At 41.2% G+C, this 20,664-nt stretch overlaps 1 protein-coding gene across 1 annotated transcript in view; it reads right to left on the reverse strand.

Moving 5' to 3' along the window:
* Positions 1-5,492: 5,492 nt before the first annotated feature.
* Positions 5,493-20,664, reverse strand: part of dcaf1 (ddb1 and cul4 associated factor 1) — a 44,495-nt gene continuing 29,323 nt past the window's right edge. The window contains exons 19-27 of the mRNA XM_080445220.1: positions 19,432-19,514; positions 16,867-16,951; positions 15,000-15,233; positions 13,884-13,977; positions 11,943-12,047; positions 10,704-10,777; positions 10,458-10,553; positions 9,239-9,518; positions 5,493-7,702 (exon numbers count right to left, since the gene is read on the reverse strand). Of these exons, the coding sequence (XP_080301346.1) occupies positions 7,647-7,702; positions 9,239-9,518; positions 10,458-10,553; positions 10,704-10,777; positions 11,943-12,047; positions 13,884-13,977; positions 15,000-15,233; positions 16,867-16,951; positions 19,432-19,514 (1,107 nt within the window). The 3' untranslated portion in view covers positions 5,493-7,646. The remainder of the gene's footprint in view (positions 7,703-9,238; positions 9,519-10,457; positions 10,554-10,703; positions 10,778-11,942; positions 12,048-13,883; positions 13,978-14,999; positions 15,234-16,866; positions 16,952-19,431; positions 19,515-20,664) is intronic.

Consider the following 20,664-nt stretch of genomic DNA (forward strand, 5'->3'; position numbering starts at 1 on the left):
GACACCACACTCTCACACACACACACACACACACACACACACACACACACACACACACACACACACACACACACACACACACACACACACACACACACACACACACACACACACACTTTGAGAAAAAGTTCAAATAAATGTACTTTAAATATCACAGTATAAGTACTCATTATGAATGATCTATATCACTAATAGTATCAAGTTTTCCAGATTTGTCCAAATCTTTACAAGCTGCCACGAAGCGACTCATTGTGAGCTTGTAAATCGAATATTTTTTAATAGCTGAGGTTGGAAATATGGCTTTCAAATGAACTTAGAACTAAAGCTGTCAAATCTGATCAATATCCATGTTCCCCACACACACACACACACACAGGCAGCACACCAGCCCCTTCCTCACACAGGCAGCGCATCACATCAATCACAGGAGACAGGAGAGGGACTAAAGCCCTATTCGCACTGGATTAGTATTATCTAGGGACCTCTGGTAATTCAGAAATCACCCCCCCGACGTCTGTGTTTTTTTGGGCACATTCGCACTGGATAAGCAAAGTCTGCGTTTTACTTGAAATTACGGACATTATCGATGATCCTTATAACAGAAAAGACCATTCATTTGTAGACTCCCTGAGTTAACGTTTACATTAACAGTATTTATTTAATATTAAAGTATTTATTCACTCTGATTGAGATTATTCTGATTGAGAGTCCAACAAGCCAATTAAACAAATGATCAATGTCGCAGAGGCACGCATTTCAGGCAACACACACACACACACACACACACACACACACACACACACACACACACACACACACACACACACACACACACACACACACACACACACACACACACACACACACACACACACACACACACACACCTCTGTAATCTGTTTTTTTAGGACCCTAAAGGTGTCTAGTTATGATTTCTTCTTGTTGCCCTGGTCAACTAATGTCCCATGGGGTTTATTTTTAACCCTTTCTGACACCTACCCCCAACCCAAACCATAACATGGTGATAACAGAGAATACCATAACTCTTGAAGTAAACAACATACAGCGACAAATTAACACATTTTCTATAGCATTTTGACCCAAGGAATTCATTAAAGTGGTTATTATAAAGATTCAAGCACATCTTGACTCTATTTCAGGACATAAACAGCCAAAAACTAGCAGAAAATGTTCAAATCACAATTATCACATCTATATTTCTCTTTGTACTAAACTTTTAAGGTGTATTCTTTTTTTACCAGATGTTTTTTTAGGACCTTCATGGTCCTGTATGGACCTTTAGGATTTATTCTTGTTGCCCTGGTCAAATAATGGCCCATGGGGTTCATTTTAACCCTTTCTGACACCTATTCCCAATCAAACCATAAAATGGAGGTAACAGAAAATACCATAAATCTTGAAGTAAACAACCTACAGAGACAAATGAACACATTTTTCTATATCATTTGGACCCAAGGAATCCATTGAAGTGGTTAATATTAAGATTCAAGCACATTTTGACTCTATTTCAGGACAGAAACAGCTAAAAAATAGCAGAATATTTTGAAATCACATGTATATTTCTCTTTGTACTACATTTTTAAGGTGTTTTATTTTTTTACCATATGTCTTTTAGGACCCTAAAGGTGTCTAGTTAAGTTTTAATCTTGTTGCCCTGGTCAAATAATGTCCCATGAGGTTTATTTTAACCCTTTGTTACACCTATTCCCAACCTGAACCATACAATGGAGACAATAGAAAATACCATAACTCTTGAAGTAAACATACAGAGACAAATGAACAAATTTCCATATATAATGTTGACCCAAGGAATTCATTAAAGTGGTTATTATTAAGATTCAAGCAGGTCTTGACTATTTCAGGACAGAAACTGCAAAAAACTAACAGAAAATGTTCAAATCACATCTATACTGTATTAATCCTTGTATTAAATACTTAAGGTGTATTCTACTTTACCCCATGTTTTTTAGGACCCTTATGGTGTCTAGTTAAGATTTCTTCTTGTTGCCCAGGTCAACTAATGTCCCATGGGGTTCATTTGGTGACCATTTTAAATCGATGTCCACAGGAGTGGCGTTTTCATATCTGAACCAGACAACGTACAAAGACAAATAAACCCACTTTTTCATAGAATGTTTACACCAGGAATCTAATGGAAAGGTCACTGACATGGTACAACCATTCTTTATTGGTGAAAAACACAAATATAAAATGTTGGCTTATATTTAGGCATAATATAACTTTCTTAAATAATCAAAACATAATTTCACTGATCAGTATCATCCATCTCAACCTCTTCCCTCTTATCATCATCATCATCATTAAATAGTGTTAGGATGATCATACACAAACCTGAAAGCCTTTTGAAATTTGGGGTTCTTCTGGAGCTTTTTGAGTGGTGCCACCTTGCCCTTGAAGGAACTAGTACAGCCCTGACCACTGAATACATGGTACCCAAGCAGGGTGCTACAGTATGGCTGCCCAAGAGAGGTTGCTAGCTCCGTGACATTTACCAGCAGAAGGTGCCTGCCTGTGCCAGTGTCAAGGTAGATGAGCAGGTTGATGTCGTCATCAACATCAACAATCATTCTTGGCAAAACTGCTAACACAAGAACTCACCAAAGTTTTCTAGGTATTGATCAATCAACTCACTTCTCAATCTAATGCCACAAGTTTATGAGCTGTTCCTTCCACGATGAGAGCAGCTGTTTCACATTTTGCTAGCCGGGATGCTGCCTCCTTACTCCCCCAGACATTGAGCATCAACTGGCAGAGCTGTCGCTTATTTTCCTCATTGCCCAGAAAGAACTTAAAGTCCTGGGGTTTCCTGGTGGCTGGACCTTGCACTATGAATTTCTCTGAAAGTCCACGCCTCAGCCTCTACTGCGCCTTGATGGAATCAAGAGTGGTCTTGATTCCATCAAGGCGTAGTAGAGGCTGAGGCGTGGACCAGCTCGCTTGCCCCCATGCCAGGACACACTCATCCCCCACATCCAGTGGGTGAACTATAGAGTGACCTGTTACAAGCGAGCAGCTGAGCCAATCTTTTGGAGGCCTAAATCCTATGATGATGGTCAGGGGTGGCAGAAGACAGAAGGAGGGATTTTGGAGCCTGTCTGGTCTTGTGGGCCAATTCTGCCCCTATCTCTCATTGACCTGTTGGCTGCTGGTGTCATCAGTGATGATGATGATGAGAGGGAAGAGGATGAGGTGGAGTTTGATGATGAAATGGATGATACTGATCAGTGAAATCGTGTTTTTATTATTTAAGAAAGTTATATTATGCCTAAATATAAGCCAGAATTTGATATTTGTGTGTTTTCACCAATAAAGAATGGTTGTACCATGTCAGTGACCTTTCCATTAGATTCCTGGTGTAAACATTCTATGAAAAAGTGGGTTTATTTGTCTTTGTACGTTGTATGGTTCAGATATGAAAACGCCACTCCTGTGGACATCGATTTAAAATGGTCACCAAATGAACCCCATGGGACATTAGTTGACCTGGGCAAGAATACACCTTAAAAATGTAGTACAAAGAGAAATTTAGATGTGATTTCAAAATATTCTGCTATTTTTTTGCTGTTTCTGTCCTGAAATCCTGAAAGTCCTGAAAGAGTCAAAATGCGCTTGAATCTTAATATTAACCACTTCAATGAATTCCTTGGGTCCAAATGATATAGAAAAATGTGTTAATTTGTCTCTGTAGGTTGTTTACTTCAAGAGTTATGGTATTTTCTGTTATTTCCATTTTATGGTTTGATTGGGAATAGGTGTCAGAAAGGGTTAAAATGAACCCCATGGGCCATTATTTGACCAGGGCAACAGGAATAAATCCTAACTAAACACCATAAAGGTCCTAAAAAACATATGGTAAAAAAGAATACAACTTAAAAGTTTAGTACAAAGAGAAATATAGATGTGATAATTGTGATTTGAACATTTTCTGCTAGTTTTTGGCTGTTTATGTCCTGAAATAGAGTCAAGATGTGCTTGAATCTTTATAATAACCACTTTAATGAATTCCTTGGGTCAAAATGCTATAGAAAATGTGTTAATTTGTCGCTGTATGTTGTTTACTTCAAGAGTTATGGTATTCTCTGTTATCACCATGTTATGGTTTGGGTTGGGGGTAGGTGTCAGAAAGGGTTAAAAATAAACCCCATGGGACATTAGTTGACCAGGGCAACAAGAAGAAATCATAACTAGACACCTTTAGGGTCCTAAAAAAACAGGTTACAGAGATGTGTTTTTGGGGTGCTCACGGAGCCTCTAAACTGCCTTACTAGGCTTTCAAAGACAGAAGTAGTCTCACCAGAGGACAGAGGACGTGATTCTCTGTTGCCGCTTCTCCGATGACCAAAGTTTGAGAGTCAGCTTTATAAGAGACTGGGTGTGCTGGCCCCCAGCCAATCCACTCCCTGTGTTACAGGTGTCAGTCCATTTATGATCAAGGCTTCAGTCTCCACCTCTCACCACCAACTCTCCACCTCAGAACAAAGGAAAATACAGAATGCTACAATGCAAAATAGAATACAAAATACGGCTGGCCGTAACAGTCATTTTAAGATTTCTTTGGCTATTCAAAAATAGCAAATATACAAAAACTCATAGCGGGCACGAGTGCCGTGCTATGAGCTTGTAGATCTGCTGTTTTTGAAAAATATATATATTTTTGCAAATCTTTGAATATATATATATTTTTAAAGCAATTTTTTTTTTACTCAAATCTTTGCTTCTGGGGATTCTACAAATGTCTTCTAAATCCTAACAGTTTTCTGAAAAACCTATGTTGCTATAATAGTATCAGTGGTTCTCAAACCTTTTTCCATGTCAAGGGCCCCCAAAATTACAAGGACTTACGGAGCTGCTGCACGGGGCACCAAACAGCAGGAGGGCAAAAGTGATTCTATCGGGTAAAGAGCTTCGAAATATTGAAACAATGGCTGCCGAAGAAGCGGTAAAACGCATCGGCAGCACCCGCTGGTGAAGCGAAGATTCAGGGCCCATTTGTGGGACGCGGGCCCATTTTTATGGGTTGTGCCCATTATTGTGCCCATTATTTTTCATTTCCTACATTTTGCTTATTATTTAAAAAAATGTTCTTAAAATGTTCCCCACAAAAATCAAAATTCTTAGATTTAGAAGAAAGAAAAAACCCTTTAAGAAGTAGTGAAAATAGCAGATCTACAAGCTCTCAACGCATTGTATCGTGACACATTGTGAGCTATTTTCTGTGTGAGCTATGTGAGCGATTGTGCTATTTTCACTAGTTTGGGTCCCGGGGAGACATTAAATTTCTCTTTCGGGTCTCAAGGTAAAACGTTTGCAAACCACTGATTAAGTCTTCCTCCGACCACTGGACTAGAAGACTTCTCTGCTAGTACTAGTTTCAGTATAATCGATGCATGTTAGCAATGCAAATAAGTTGTCCTTCATCAGACACGAAACAAAGACATAATTTTGACGTTTTATTTATAGCAAAAATACTTTAGATACATACAAGCTGTACAGAAATGGTTTCAAGAAGTTCACCATAAAAGCTTCCATAAGTAACAAAACTGAGTAGGAAGGAACACACTCAAACCAGGCAAAAAACATGAAGTCTTGACACTGCGTTGCATGAAGTATGGATGTCTTAAGTATTTGTTTTCATCTGGTTAGTGAATACTCTTCACAGAATGATTCTGAAGCCACCGATTCAGTAGAAGAACAAATATCTTGGGAGAAAAAAACACGAATCCATCAAAGTCAACAAGTACGGTGTATTTATCCACCTCGACAGATTTCCTGCAACACGGTTTCTATCTCTCGCTAGTAGTAAGACCAAATCACATCCGGAATCTATAGTTTAGGATGAAGGTGTAAACGACTTTACTGTAGAATACCATAAATCACTCTCATGATGAACCCTAAGGCATTAAAACAGGCAGGCTACTGAAACATAAAATACATGTTGGACTGATGTCTTTTAAACGGCACAAATCCCTGAGGATTTGGTCAGTTTAAACCAGTGGTTCTCAACTTTTTCAGACCGCGACCCCCCAAAAAAAAATCATATTTGAACTGGGGACCCCCCGTTTTGTTTGACTCCGTTCCACAGATAAACACATTTTTGGCCAAAGTTTTATACTAGTTTATTGATTACTTTTGTTGTTGCTTTTTTTTTAGGTATTAAAAAAGGTCTTAAAAGTCCTTAAATTGTCACTTCCCTATCATCCCACAGGTTGAGAACCACTGGTTTAAACCAAACAGACGCATTAACCACTTGAACCCTCGTGTCCCAATTCTGGGCATGCCAACGGAAAGACAAGGGCAAACGTAGCGGCAGATATAGCCAATCTACAAGCTCACAACGCGCCACGACATGTCGTGAGCTTGTAGATCGGCTATTTTCGATGGGGGAAGGGGGGGGGGGGTGCAGGCAAGGATAGAGCCATGGGGGACCCCGGTCAAACAAAGTATACAGGGTTTAAGTGGTTAATTGGATGGCGGGACGATACAATGGAAGGTAACAGTAAAAGGCCTCATCACCCCTCTATGCACACGATATGCGTTGTCGTAGTCATGGCAACGTCCAAACGAATGATTTGTGTTTCAGGTCAGCGTTTCAAGAGCACCGTGGTTCATCTATAACGTCTATATTTACACAGTGAATATCCAGAGGCAATGATCTTTCATGGCACAGCCGCGGCGCGGGCTTTTGGTCATCTGTTCTATGGGTGGGTGGGTGGTGGTGACAGCGGTCGGACGTGGGTTGGTCTTCGGGTGAAATATGTCAGCAAATAGTGCGCAACAGCAGCTGCCTGTTGCAACACCTTAAACTTATGTTTATACGTTATCTACGTATACGCACAACCAGTTTGGACAAGTGTTGGCCGACGAAAGTGACGTCTTTTTCCAACTGAAATGTCGCTTGGGCAAAAACAATGTTATGTTCAGCAGAAAACCTTTTTTCCCCCCAGCTTAAAGTATGAGATCTTTGACAAGTGACATTTTGTAAAGGGCGGCGATAAGACAAGGTATAATTTGCCTTTTTAAGTCCCATTATGTCAGGAGAGTGAGTCAAAGCTTTAAAAAAAAAGCATTGGTCACCTCGCCACACAAAGCCAGTAGAGAAACTCATGCATGCATGTTTTTCTTCCCTAAGAAGAGAATTTTGTCGGCAGAATCCTATATAAACTGGAAGGGAATCCATAACAAATGGCATTGATGATGATGTGACAAAATATACAAAAAAATCACTTTTTTCACTGTATCTGCAACATGATTTCAGTCATCAAATGGGACAATTTGTTTCCTTTTTCTTTTCTTTTTCTTATTTTTATTTTTTTTAATAAAACTATATAATATACAATCATTTTTTACCCATTACAAAGTCAGTTTGTGTTCCCTGGTTCTTGACTCTTGACTCTTCCAGGATGCTTTGCTTGCGGAAGCGAAGCGTGCACATCTTCTGAAACTGGCGGTGCTGTAAAAGTCAGCTCCCAACTTCTTGTTCTGTTCACCGTGTCCTCACCTCTTCTCTGCTGTTCACATAACTCACATATTTATGAGTGGCTGCCCTGCTCAGAGTTCTTTTTAAAGTTCTTCTCCTAGTCCCTCCCGGGTCCCAGACGCACCTCTCACTCATTGAGGGATAAGATGATGTCGTCCTCAAGGTCGGAGTTGTCAGAGCTGTCTGTTGGGTTGATAGATAAAAAAATCAAGTTGTAAGATTTAGAGGTCTGACAATACAGGGGGCTTCACACTGAATAAGTGAGCAGGAAATCATGTTAGATTTTAGCGTTGGATATTCAAAAATAGCAGATATACAAGCTCACACAGCGTGTCACTTCGTGCCACTTTGCGAGCTTGTACATCTGCTATTTTTGAAACATCTCAAAAGTGTTTCAAAAATGTTGAATAATTTTGCCGGTCATCAAATTATTGGCTTAGGAATGCGACAAAAACAAATTCAAGGCTTCATGGGGAGTGTAATTGATAGAAAACACGATTTTTTAAAGGTGAACTACTCCTTTAATATAGCGTCACAATCATTTTAACCAGTCAAAGTGGGGTCCGGTGACCCCCAAGGACCCCTGGGGGGTACCCAGCTAAATATTAGTTAAATTAGTAGTTCACTGAAAAAATTACTTATTTTCTATCAATTACACACCCCATGAAGCCTTGCATTCATGGAGGGTTTTTTTGTGTCGCTAAGCCAATAATTTGGCTATTCAAAAATAGCAGATATACAATATATACTAGATCTACTAAAATATCACCTACCCTACCTTTAATAAAAAAAGATGTGTTATTGGTGGGCAAGTAACGTAATCGGTGTGTGGCCAGACTGGCCACACACACACCACGGAACACTGGACACCGCGACAACCGTAGTGGAAAACGAGATATGTAACACATCACGGTGTTACACAATAAACACAATGCCCTTCCTGACCATCAGAGAGCACCACAGTCCACTGACACTTTCAAAACGGGAACTAAAAACCTTTCTTTTTAACAAGGCACTTGCCTAGATGAACTGATTGATGCCTTTGTGTGTTTGTAAACTTTAAACTTTTTATTAGTCGTGTATAGTAGGGGGGAGAGGGGGGGGGATCTCTTTTATTTACTATTATTATTTATTGTCATGTAGCACTTTGAGACTTGTTTCAAATGTAAAGTGCATTACAAATAAAATGAATTATTCTTATTATCACACGTTGTTTTAACCAGTGTTAATTTTGACAGCAAATTTTGATTTTGTTTTAGTCATAGTCTTTTGAATAAAAGTAGGTTTAGTCCTACTTTAGTCATCCGAAAATGTTGTCGACTAAATATCCTAAGATTTTAGTCGACTAAATGTACAATAGATTTTGTGGCCAAAAATGTATTTTGGCGGGCCGTGATGGCTGATTTATTTAATTAGCTGTGTGCCGAAAATAGGCGATCTACAAGCTCACAACGCGTTGCAGACGCGTTGAGAGCTTGTAGATCGGCTATTTTTGGAGCGTGACACTCACGCGCAGCCAAGCATAAAATGCCCCTCCCTAACATTTTAGTTTAGTTATTATTTGTTGACGAAATTGTCAATATATTTAGTCATAGTTTTAGTCATCATAACTTAGTTTTTGAAAAAAGGTAGTCGACGAACGTTTCATGTCATAGTTTTAGTCAATGAAATGACCACTTTAACGTTAGAAAACGGAGGAAGCTTGAAGAGCTTACGTACCGTTGTCTCCACCCAGATCCACGTCCTCGTTGTCGGAGTCATCATCGTCGTCGTCATCATCATCGTCGTCGTCATCGTCGTCCTCACCCTCTCCGTCCTCCTCCAGGAGGCGGGCCACCTCCTCGTCATCGGACGGAGTGAAGTCATCGTTCCCGTCCTCTTCCTCCTCCTCGTCCTCCCCCGCGTTGTCCTCGTTCTCCAACTCGGCGATCAGAGGGTCCGTGTCCACGTCATCGTCCGAGTCGTCGTCTTCGTCGTCGTCCTGATCGTCGTCTTCCTCCTGGTAGGAAGCGAGGTGGGGGAGGGGGGACAGAAACAAAAGGAAACAAAACAAGAGCGCTCATCGAAACTGATAAATCATACATAAAGAGAAGATATCGTTGCTGGCTTTGCATATAAACATCAAAGGATGCTATAGCAACTACATCAATCAATAATGTCTTCTGTCTTATGGAACTAGTGTTGCACCGACTGACAATGACAGGGTGTTGACGATCACAGAGATGATCGACAATATACATTTATATCATATTCAATATTTAAATCTTTCCATCTAATATACAGTATATCACGAGGAAAACTTTACACTTGACATTTAACCACAGCACAGCATCCCTATTCTGGGGGGTTAGAATATCTACAAGCTCACAACGCGTCGCATTGTGAGCTTGTAGATCTGCTATTGTTGATGACGAGATTTGGTGTACATTGAAAAGGAACGCACGCAAAGTATAGTATTAGTTGCAACTCAGGTCTGTATAACTAAGTATAGAGGGTCTAAAAGGTTAAACTGAAGAGATATTAATACATTCCAAATATTAGCCCATTATTCTGCGGCACCCCTGGACTTCCCCTGGAGAAACCCTAGCGTAGAGGATTTGTTTGTTCCTCTCACAGACTTTTCTTCCTAGTGCGGGGCGGATTTAGACTTCCTCTTCTACGTATTCTCAGAGCACACGCTCACTGCCTGTCTGCCTGACTGTCTGTCTGACTGTCTGTCTGTAAGCAGTGGGAGAACATCTTCTGAGGTCTGCCTGCATACAATACAGATTCAAATGTAGACCTGTAGGGGGCCATTTCAAATTAACACAGGGTTTCGGTGTGAATGCACAAATCTAATGCCCTAAATCAAATGCAGTTTGATAGCTCGATTGACACACACACACACACACACACACACACACACACATATAGTTGCAGCCCTGGTCAGAAGGCTCACCTGATCCTCCTCATCCTCCTCTTCCTCCTCGGCCAGTCTCTGGCGGCCCACCTCGTACAGCCTGCACACCGTGTCCGTGTTGACAGAGTCCTGGTTCTGTGTGGGATAACACGGGACAGCAGAGCACATAGTCAAATCTCACTCAAATCCGTGTCCAAATACATATCATTTTGGGGGTCCTTGACATGAAAAAGTTTGCGAACCAGTGCCATAACACACAGGTGTGTGAATGGTCAGCCGGCTTACCTCAATGACAGCCAGGTAGCAGTCCTTTGTGTCTGTGCACAGGTCAAATATGTTCCTCTTCACATCGATTGTAGCTGTCAGGGTGTAATAAACAATGTGTGAATGAGTAATAAACAGATGACATTGGCCGCCGCCTAATAGTACTAATTTCTGTAATTGAAACTAAAACAAACGGCATATTGTCATGATTTTTCAAGGATTTTTCCAAAGTCTGTCAAGAAACGATAAGGCCGGCATTGTCTTTTATTGCAACATTTCTAGTACACATGAGACCCGAAGGAGCACTTCAGATACGTTCAACCTTATCTTCATATAATTGGTCCTCACGGATGCTCATTATAATATGGCACCATTTCTGTCTACTCTCTCCGTCTCTCATTGGTGGACTACTGTATACAGACAGTTCAGAAACCTGTCTACCAATGCAATGACATCATGGATGGGGATTCCAAGCTTATTGGAAACTACATAAAGGATAAGGATAATTCCTTTTAACAGGTCGTTCATGAAAGTCCTTGCGGTCTTGTTTCCAATGAGGGCCTGTGAGCAATTAGGGGTTAAGAGTCTTGCTCAGGGACAAATTTCATTTCATCGACACATATGCTGGCCTGGCCTGGAATCGTACCTGGGGCAACCAGGGCCTCTGGTTCCCTAGGCGGGCTCACTAACCACTCAGCTATGGCCGCCCCCACAGCGCTGCTCTTATTGGATAGTTAGGATGCTTGAAATCTTGTTTGAAATGACCAAACCTGCCTACTGATGATGTCACTGGTAGGCAGGTTTCCGAACTGTCCACAGCCCTCCTCTGAGACACAGAACGAGTAGACAGAAATGGTGACGTCTTATAGACATTTTCATACAGGGATTGTCTGTCAGTGTATTCACATGAGAAGCGCAGTGCAACCCTTATAATGAGCTTTAGTGAGGACCAATTATATGAAGATACGGTTGAAAATAGGTGATGTGCTGCTTTAACTCACTGAGTGCCAGAATTATTTCTGGCTATTTCTGGCCAGTGCGATTTTTTTTTCTTTTTTCTTCAAAAGTAAAACTTTTCAGTTATAATTTAAACAAGGAGTGGATGGAGCTGCAAATCTTCAGATAATGATATCTTGTGTTCAACAAAAAAAAAAATGTATTTTTTTTTATTTTTTACTATTTTTTTAAAAACACATGAAACACATGAATGGCACTCAATGAGTTAAGATGACATGAGATGGTTGTGAGGAAGTATCTTACCTATAGGTTTATAGTCAGTGGCGTTGAATGTGCGGAAGGAGGAGCCGAACGGTGATTTCATCTGCATGTCCATCATGTCATCCTCTTCGTCAGCTTGTAGCATGGCTGCAAGCACACAACAACAGCATCACACCTTGGACTAGACATTATACTACTACTTCAATGAACCAAATGATCTTCCAGCATGTTGTTTTAATATATTTGTTTTTAATATATCAAAGAATCAATGGAAATTATTAGTTTTATAATCGACTAAATTGATTAGTTTGATTAACTACATAAGCTCCATCTTATACTTCGTAGTACAACAGTGTATCGCACAAATATACAAATATTGCTGATCTACAACCTCACAACGCATTGCAAAACCTATTTTATCAAAATAGATTTATGTTTTTAAATGATTGATTAAATCGAATAACTGTTGCACCCTTCGAATGGAGGCACACATGGAGAAAGAGCGCAGAGAGTGGAGAATTTTCAATCTCCATACTGCACGCACGCACACACACACACACACACACACACACACACACACACACACACACACACACACACACACACACACACACACACACACACACACACACACACACACACACACACACACACACACACACACACACACACACACACACACACACACACACACACACACACACACACACACACAGAGTGCGGGCCTGTTGAGAGGATATATTTGTAGTGCAGAGTGACACATGGCTGCATGCTACTTTGTACGGGGAGAGCTGTCATGGTAGAACGCCCATTGCTCTGTGAGGTATGTGTGAAGCAGTTGGTTCTCTCTGCTGCCAGCCTAGCGCCGAGCATCATGCCCATATGCCTCACCACCAAGCACACACACACAGTTTACACCTCTCTCTCCACACACACAGGTTTGTATTACTATACTTGTGAGATCGTACACATTCTAGGACAGCATTGAAAATAGCTGAAAAGAGGCGATCTACATGCTCACAAAGTCTTCGCAAGCTTGTAGACATGGGGATTTTTTTGGGTGAGTGATATCACAGCTCAAGTTAAAATAACCCTGAGCCCAACCCATAAACCTAACCTCTAAATGTCTAATCATAAACCCTGAACCCAACCTGAATATCTTTTTCTAATTGTGAACCTAACTCTAAAAATCTTTTTCAATCATAAAACAACCATTTCTGTGAGGACCAGCAAATTGTCCTCACAATGTCACAATGTCCATTTTTCACATCCTACTATACTCGTGGGGACAGGTGGTCCTCAGAAGTACGGTAATACGAACACACATACACATATACACACACACACACACACACACACACACACACACACACACACCCCCCCCCCCCCCCCCCCCCCCCCTCATAATAGCTCAGCTCGCCGTTATCAAGCGCTCCTTTCACACACTTCTACAATCTACACCCCTGCTAAGTGGAAGGGTTTGTAGACGTAATAGGGCTGACGGCCGGAACTTCATTTCCCATCATGCAACTGCTGTGTCTAGGGTTGCAACTATCGAACTATCTTAGCGATTATTTCATCAATTATTAATCAAACAATCACATCGAATTAGTCAGATCAATGACTTAAGCTCTATGTTATACCTTTCACACAACAGTGTCACGCAAGCATTGGTATTTTTTGAAAATCTATCATTTAATTAAACATTTAGATTGTCTCTGTCGGGTGGAAACCTCATAATGTCCACAACTGTTCCTTTTCAAGATTCAAATTCAAAAATATCAAAAGTAGCAGATCTACAAGCTCGAAACGCGTCGCTTCGCGCCGCTTTCGAGCCGCTTTCGAGCTTGTAGATCTGCTACTTTTGACACTTTTGTGTGACGCTGTAGTATGATCAATTAGGGCGTGACAGCAACGATAGATATATTTTTAAATAATTGGTTAAAGTGATTAGTTGGATGAAGGGTTTGGTGGAGGGATTACCTCCATAGATGACGGTGCCGTTGTTGTTGAAGACGATCCTGCACTGGTCCAGAGCTGGCACCGTGTGCAGGAGATGGAAGGTCCTCAGATCCCACTGAACGGTCTCATTAAGGACCCTGAACGTCTTTCATATTTACAATCCGGGGAGGATTCCCCCAAAAACATATTTAAATAAGCTTAAAAAATAGATAAAATAGCAGATATACAGGTTCACACGCGACATGTTGTGAGCTTGTACATCCACTTATTTTCACTATTTGTCATAAGTATATACTGTAGGGCTTAAGTGGTTAACATGTTTGAATAACACAAGCGTGTGTGTGTGTGTGTGTGTGTGTGTGTGTGTGTGTGTGTTCGTGTGGAGAGTCAAAAAGATTGGGAACCACTAATTTAGAGGACAAATGAAAACTCAGTGTCACGACTGTAATTGTGCATTCAAATAGAGACCTATTTTTCTTTGCCTTTGAACAAAAGTTTCTTCTTTTATTCCCCCATTGTATCCCTGATGGTTGCCAATCCCCCCCCCCCCCAAGTGCACTGTGGTCCCTGTCGCTGCCAGCCTCCACAGTAGTCCTGTGGAGGTTGCAGACAGCCACATGTCTCCTCTCATACACATGGAGACACAGCCCGACCCCATGCCAGACTTGTGGGTCCCATAGAGCACCGAAGTCTGACGTAATTTACACATCCTACCCGGGTCGCGTTTTTTCCCCCGCGTCAAATAAGAACTGTGTTCCAAAAATAAACAAATGCTCCCGGCGGTTTTACTCTTATGGATATGAAGCATCAACTGACGGTGAGAAAACGATAATGTTACTTCCGCCAAATTAGTTACATTTTCGCCAATAACAGACTGTATCAAATATGAGTGACTGACTATCATAAACGATACAGAACCTCCTCCCTGACAATTTCGCCGAGACAGTTTGTTTATTTTTGGACCCCAATTCTTATATGAGACGATTCTATGATGACCCAATGTTATTCTCTATAGAGAAATTACTTTACGAACCTGGGGATGAACGATTGACGTCAGGACTTCTGTACTCTATACGATCCAGATTTTGGAACCGCTGGTCATAGACCAGGACCAGACCCCCCCCAAAAAAAGGATACGATCTCTGTGTTGATGATGACCTCCAGGCCGTTGGGGTGGAAGACTCCGCTGATGTTCATGTTGAACTTGTCGAACTTGTGGATGGCCTGGGCGGAGCGCACGTCCCACAGCACGCCGTCGTTCAGCACCAGGTCGTCCGTGGGGTTGAAGGTGGCACAGTTCCTCTTGTAGTTGTTGGCCAGGTCCGGGTTGTTCAGGGTCAGGGTCTTCTTCCCCGACTGGATGTCGTAGATCTGGTAAAAAAGAAAAAAAATGAAAAAAGAAACGCAGGGGATTCACTTTTGAGCGTTCATGCTTGTACGGTAGTAGTTTTTAATTTACTCACGATTTAAGCAAAAATAGAATCTCACAACCTAGTCTTAACCCATTAAACCACCCACGATGGTATGAAAGGAACATAATATGTCTGGGGGGAGGGGGAGGATCTCTTCTATCCACCGGAACTAAAACATTTTAACCACGATCGTTCGTTCTGTTGTTATCGGCCGTTGAATATGGCTCGTTTTCATCAAAAAACGCAATCTGGGAGACAAAATCAGAGCTAGATGCGTTTTTCAAAATCTCATAACATGGGAGTGGACGGGGTTATTTTTGGGGGATGACGTAATGTCCGGTTCTATAATCACTGAAAACATTACTATTATTTTGTTTTAGTGGACGCATATATGCATCCTTGGCAGGTAATGTGTTAAAATCTTAAAATAGGGCCCGGACCTGGCCTAGAGGTCCGGGCACCTAGGCTCATAAAGCACTGTGGGTTCGAGTCCCGTTCCCGACGGTCTTTGCTGCATTTCTCTCCCCCCCGTTTCCTATCCATCTCTACTATGAAGCTATAGATAAAAGGCATAAAACCCCCCAAAAATATCATAAAAATGTTTTAATAATCTTAAAATAGACGATCTACAAGCTCTCAATGCGTCTGCAACGCATTGAGAGCTTGTAGATCAGCTATTTTCAGTGAGCAACATGCTTTCATAGAAGACATGCAGAAACTGAAATCAGTTGTGGCGACTGAGAACTTTAATCCTGGAATCAAACAATCATGACCATAAAGCCTTTAATTCTGGGTCAAAATAATAATTGGGGAAACGTGAAAAAGGAGAAGGTACAAGACTGTGGAGTGAGGAACTTGGTATCCCATAAACCATTGCACATGCATTTCCAATGGCTCCAATCAAACTATGGTTTAGCTTGCTTTCGTCTTAAATGTAACCGTCGTTATTATCATAGTGTTTATATTGTTAGGGGGCCGCAGTGGCTCAGGAGGTAGAGCGACCACTTGTGAATCGGACAGTTCCCGGTTCAATACCCGGATCGCCCCCTGGGTTAGTGAGTCCTCGAGAAAGACACTGAACCTCTTACTGGTTTGGTACCAATGAGCAGGTTGGTGCTTTGCATGGTTTCTCCGCCATCGGTGTGTGAACGTGTCTCTCAATGTGTGAATGCAACACGCATTGAAAAGCACTTTGGATAAAGGCGCTATATTTATATAAATGCAACACTCACTAGTGTTGAAAAATATTGTACTTGGCTTTAAGTGATTTTTTAAGATGATTTAAGATCGTGTCTCCAGACTGTGGGATCCAGTGTCCAACACTAACATGGTAACACAAGCTCCACCAATAAGAGATGTCGACGTTACACTTAAGTTACGATAGTGGGAAGTGAATGTCTCCATGATAACAGACATACGTGTGGCTTCTACAGGAGATTACAGCATCATTTTACAACCATCACTCATGCTCAAGTCTACAATGGATTGTTTCTGTACATTATTTATGTAGCTGATAATACATTTGGGACGTTTACCATTTAGCTCTAGGTGTATAATGTTTTGTCACATTTATCTGCAGTAGCTTGACTTACGTGAGCTATGTGTTCCTTCGTACCGATCACTCTGTCTTGAGACAGCTTACTGAATTCCACGTAATGGTTGCCTAAAAAGGAATGCCTGGAAACAAAACATAATGACATTTGAATATTAAAATTTCGCCCCAATTTTTGTTCTACACACGTTTCTGTGTGACAACGAGGGCTGTCACAATTACAACTTTTTAAGTTGACGATTAATTGTCACACAAATAATTGCGATTAACGATTTAATTGTGTTTTTTGGCATTGAGCATTGGGACATATGAATAAAAGCTTAATTTCTGTTTGGCCTTTTAGGCTTTGTAATCAAAACTTATATGACAAATAACTTAAATATACAAAGACATTGTGAGAAGTGACACGTTGCAAGCTTGTAGATCAGCTATTTCTGCTTTTAACATTTTTGACGATTATGACGATTATGCAAAATAATTGAGATGATCTCAAATAATTGCGATTAAACGATAATGTAATAATTGTGACAGGCCTAAGTACAACTGCCATTGTATCCTACTGGCTCACCTACCAGTGAGGAGCCCCCACCGGGAGGACGTAGAGCCTCCGTCCTACTCCTCCCGTCCCAACGCTCCCTGCTGACAGGTGCCGCCCCCAAAGCCCGTAGTGCTGCAGTGACTAAATGTCACCCTACCCGCTTCCCCTCTCCTCCCGAACACGGGCCAATCGCGCTGGTATAGACGCTCGGTAAAGCCAGATGCATCACGGTGGATTCGAAACCCCCTAGATTCGGCGGCGGTGGTGAGTGACATTTGAATATTCAATCAAAATTTGCCAGCCAATGAAAATCGATGAAACGCCGAGAGGTTTCAACCCCGCGGGAACAAAGCACTCCCTCTAGGCTTAAATAAAGACCATAATATTATTGCTCTGACTGGATGTAAACTGTGGGGAGTTTTGAGGCCATACAGGTAGGGTTGCCACCCGTCCCGTAAAATACGGAATCGTCCCGTAATTGGAAACTAAAAGACGCGTTCTGTATTGAACTGATACGGGACGCACTTTGTCCTGCATTCTAAGGTCGGGGAATCAATATGAATGACAGGGCGATTTATGTGCCGTCCTGTCTCTTTGCTGTGTTACTGGGAGAGTGGGAGCTCAGTCAGTCAGTGTTGCCAAGTATAGTGAGAGAAATGAGCCAGCCGACCTACAAAAACAAGCCAAATTTTGTCCAAAGGTTGCGGGAAATAAACAGACTTGGCAACGCTTATGATGCCATTGTCTGAGAGTGTGCTCAGCAGCTCATTGGCTCATTACTCATAACACGACCAATGAGAGTTAGCGCTTTCACGTTGCTAAGATACGTTGTTGTCTTGTTCAACATGTATGGTAGAGTATGTTAATACAATATTCTGTAACTTATAAAACTGGGGTGGTTATATTTGGTCTCCCTGCTCTTCTATTGAGACATTTAGATCCTGTGTCTAGGTTGGACACGACTTTTGACACCATCCTCTTTCTGGTTTGACGAAAAAAATGATCTGAAAAAGTCAAAATCCAATTTCTCCCCAGAGCAAGCAGGGAGGCTCATTTCAGCACTAGCAGAGGAGAAATGGGTTCAAATCCGGGATAGAACAGGAAAGTTACGGAGTGCAGTTTTAATGGTCTTACTACTGCATACTCGTCCTCAAGCCACTGATGTTACCCGAAACATTCTGTATTGTTCAATATAGAAGTGTTTTAATCCCGTCTGTGCCTGAGGCTAAATGTGTTTCTTCAATACAGTGATATTGTTCTTTGAACAGGGTAAGCACTTAGACATTTTAATGTGTATACAGTATGTACTAGTACTGGTTTTCAAAGTGGGGTCCAGGGACCCACAGGGTTCGTTGAGGGGGTTCCAAATGGACCACTACAGGTCTGTAACCAAAGGGGTCCATTTGGTTCCATTTGTACACGCTCAAGAGTTAAGGGGGTCCTTGAGATTTAAAAGTTTGAAAACCACTGCAGTAACACGTCGAATAAGACTGACGGAGATAATTCAAATGTCAGAATCGATCAAATAATCTCTGTCAGCACTTGTCCAAGGCTGCCAGAAGGGTAGAAGCCCCTAATCAAACTATCTCTCTAGGTTTAAACAGCCACCATATGCTAGGCAGATTTCCACGCACTTTGCTTCCTACCAAGTAATACAGTAATTAGGAGTGTCGGTGCTGCGAGGTCAACTTAGATGAGCTGCTAAACGGGTGACAAATGGTGTGTTATGGTGGTTTGTCTATAGAAACAGTCCGCACTCACAGGGTGAACTTTCTTTTAATTTTAGTATTTACCGCAGCAGCAGTCTCTGACAAACGGACGTGTTTCGGCTACTCAGGCCTTCATCAGCGTTGATGGAAGGCATGAGTAGCCGAAACGTGTGTCCGTTTGTCAGAGACTGCTGCTGCGGAGAATTTACATTATGAGTGCGGACTGTTTCTATAGACTGTTCACTGAGAGTCTGCACCTGTATGTCCTTCTCTGAAACTAGTATTGACAGTAGAGCGTGCTCAGCTCGGGACTTCTGTCCCCTAGTATTTGGATGTGTTATGGTGGTTCATCACTTACTTCATGATAAAGACGGATTTCATGCCCCATAATGCAGACAGAGGATAGCTCCATGATGCCGATGTCAAAAGCAGTGACCCATCCTAAACGGAACACAAGAAAAACTCATGTCAAAAGCAGGGACACATCCTAACGGAACACAAGAAAAAAATGACATTTGCTTTATGAGTGGATTGGCTCATAAAGCCCTTCACCCCCATGTGCATTCTACAACCCAGTGTGGAGATTATTTAGAAAATGTCATTATTGTCATCATTTTATCCTTATTTATAGTAATTATTTTAAATGTCAAACTAATAATTTTGTATTCTTATTCATATTGGATATTCACCTCAATTTCCCTCTGGAGATCAACAAATGTTTATTATATGTATCTTATTGGCACTTTTTATTAGAACTTTTCTCAACTTAAGAAAAAACGTTGTGGCCCGCTTCACACAGGGCTTGAATTGAATGTAGGCTTGAATTGAATGTAGGCTTGAATTGAATGTAGGGACAGCGTTGATTTCGTCGACTAAAACGATGACAAAATGTTGGTCGACTACCTTTTTTCACTGACGAAAACTAAATAAAAACTAAATAAAAACTAAGCTATGATGACTAAACTAAATATATAGACTAAATATATTGACAATTTCATCAACAAATAAAAACTAGACTAAAATGTTAGTGAGGACGAGTGGAGAAGAGATCTAGTAGAACTAAAAGACAAGTCATTTTATGTTTGGTTGTGCTCGGGCGGTGCGCTCTGAAAATAGCAGATCTACAAGCTCACAACTCGTCGCGCTGCGACGCGTTGTGAGCTTGTAGATCTGCTATTTTCAGCATGCAACCAAGAGTAAAATCAGCCATTACGACGCCATCAAGGCACCACCAAAATACTTTTTCAACTGTAGATTTAGTAGACTATAATCTTGGGATATTTAGTCGACTAAAACTAGACTAACAGTAAAACATTTCAGATGACTAAAATATGACCAAAACTAAATGGAATTTTATTCAAAAGACTGACTAAAACTGAATCAAAATTTGCCACACTAGGTGGCAAAATTTGCCACACTAGGTGGGAGTTGGAAAACAAATGTGGTGTTTATGTAGACACAGCCTTATTGCAGCTTGGCATACAGTATATTATCAATGCTAATTAGTGGTGGACAAAGTACTTGAGTCAAGGTATAGATATTCCTTCCTAACATTACTCCACTGCAAGTGAAAGTTGCGCAGTCAAATTTG

This window comes from Gymnoscopelus braueri (genome assembly GCF_963280865.1).
Source record: "Gymnoscopelus braueri genome assembly, chromosome: 12".
NCBI lineage: Eukaryota > Metazoa > Chordata > Actinopteri > Myctophiformes > Myctophidae > Gymnoscopelus > Gymnoscopelus braueri.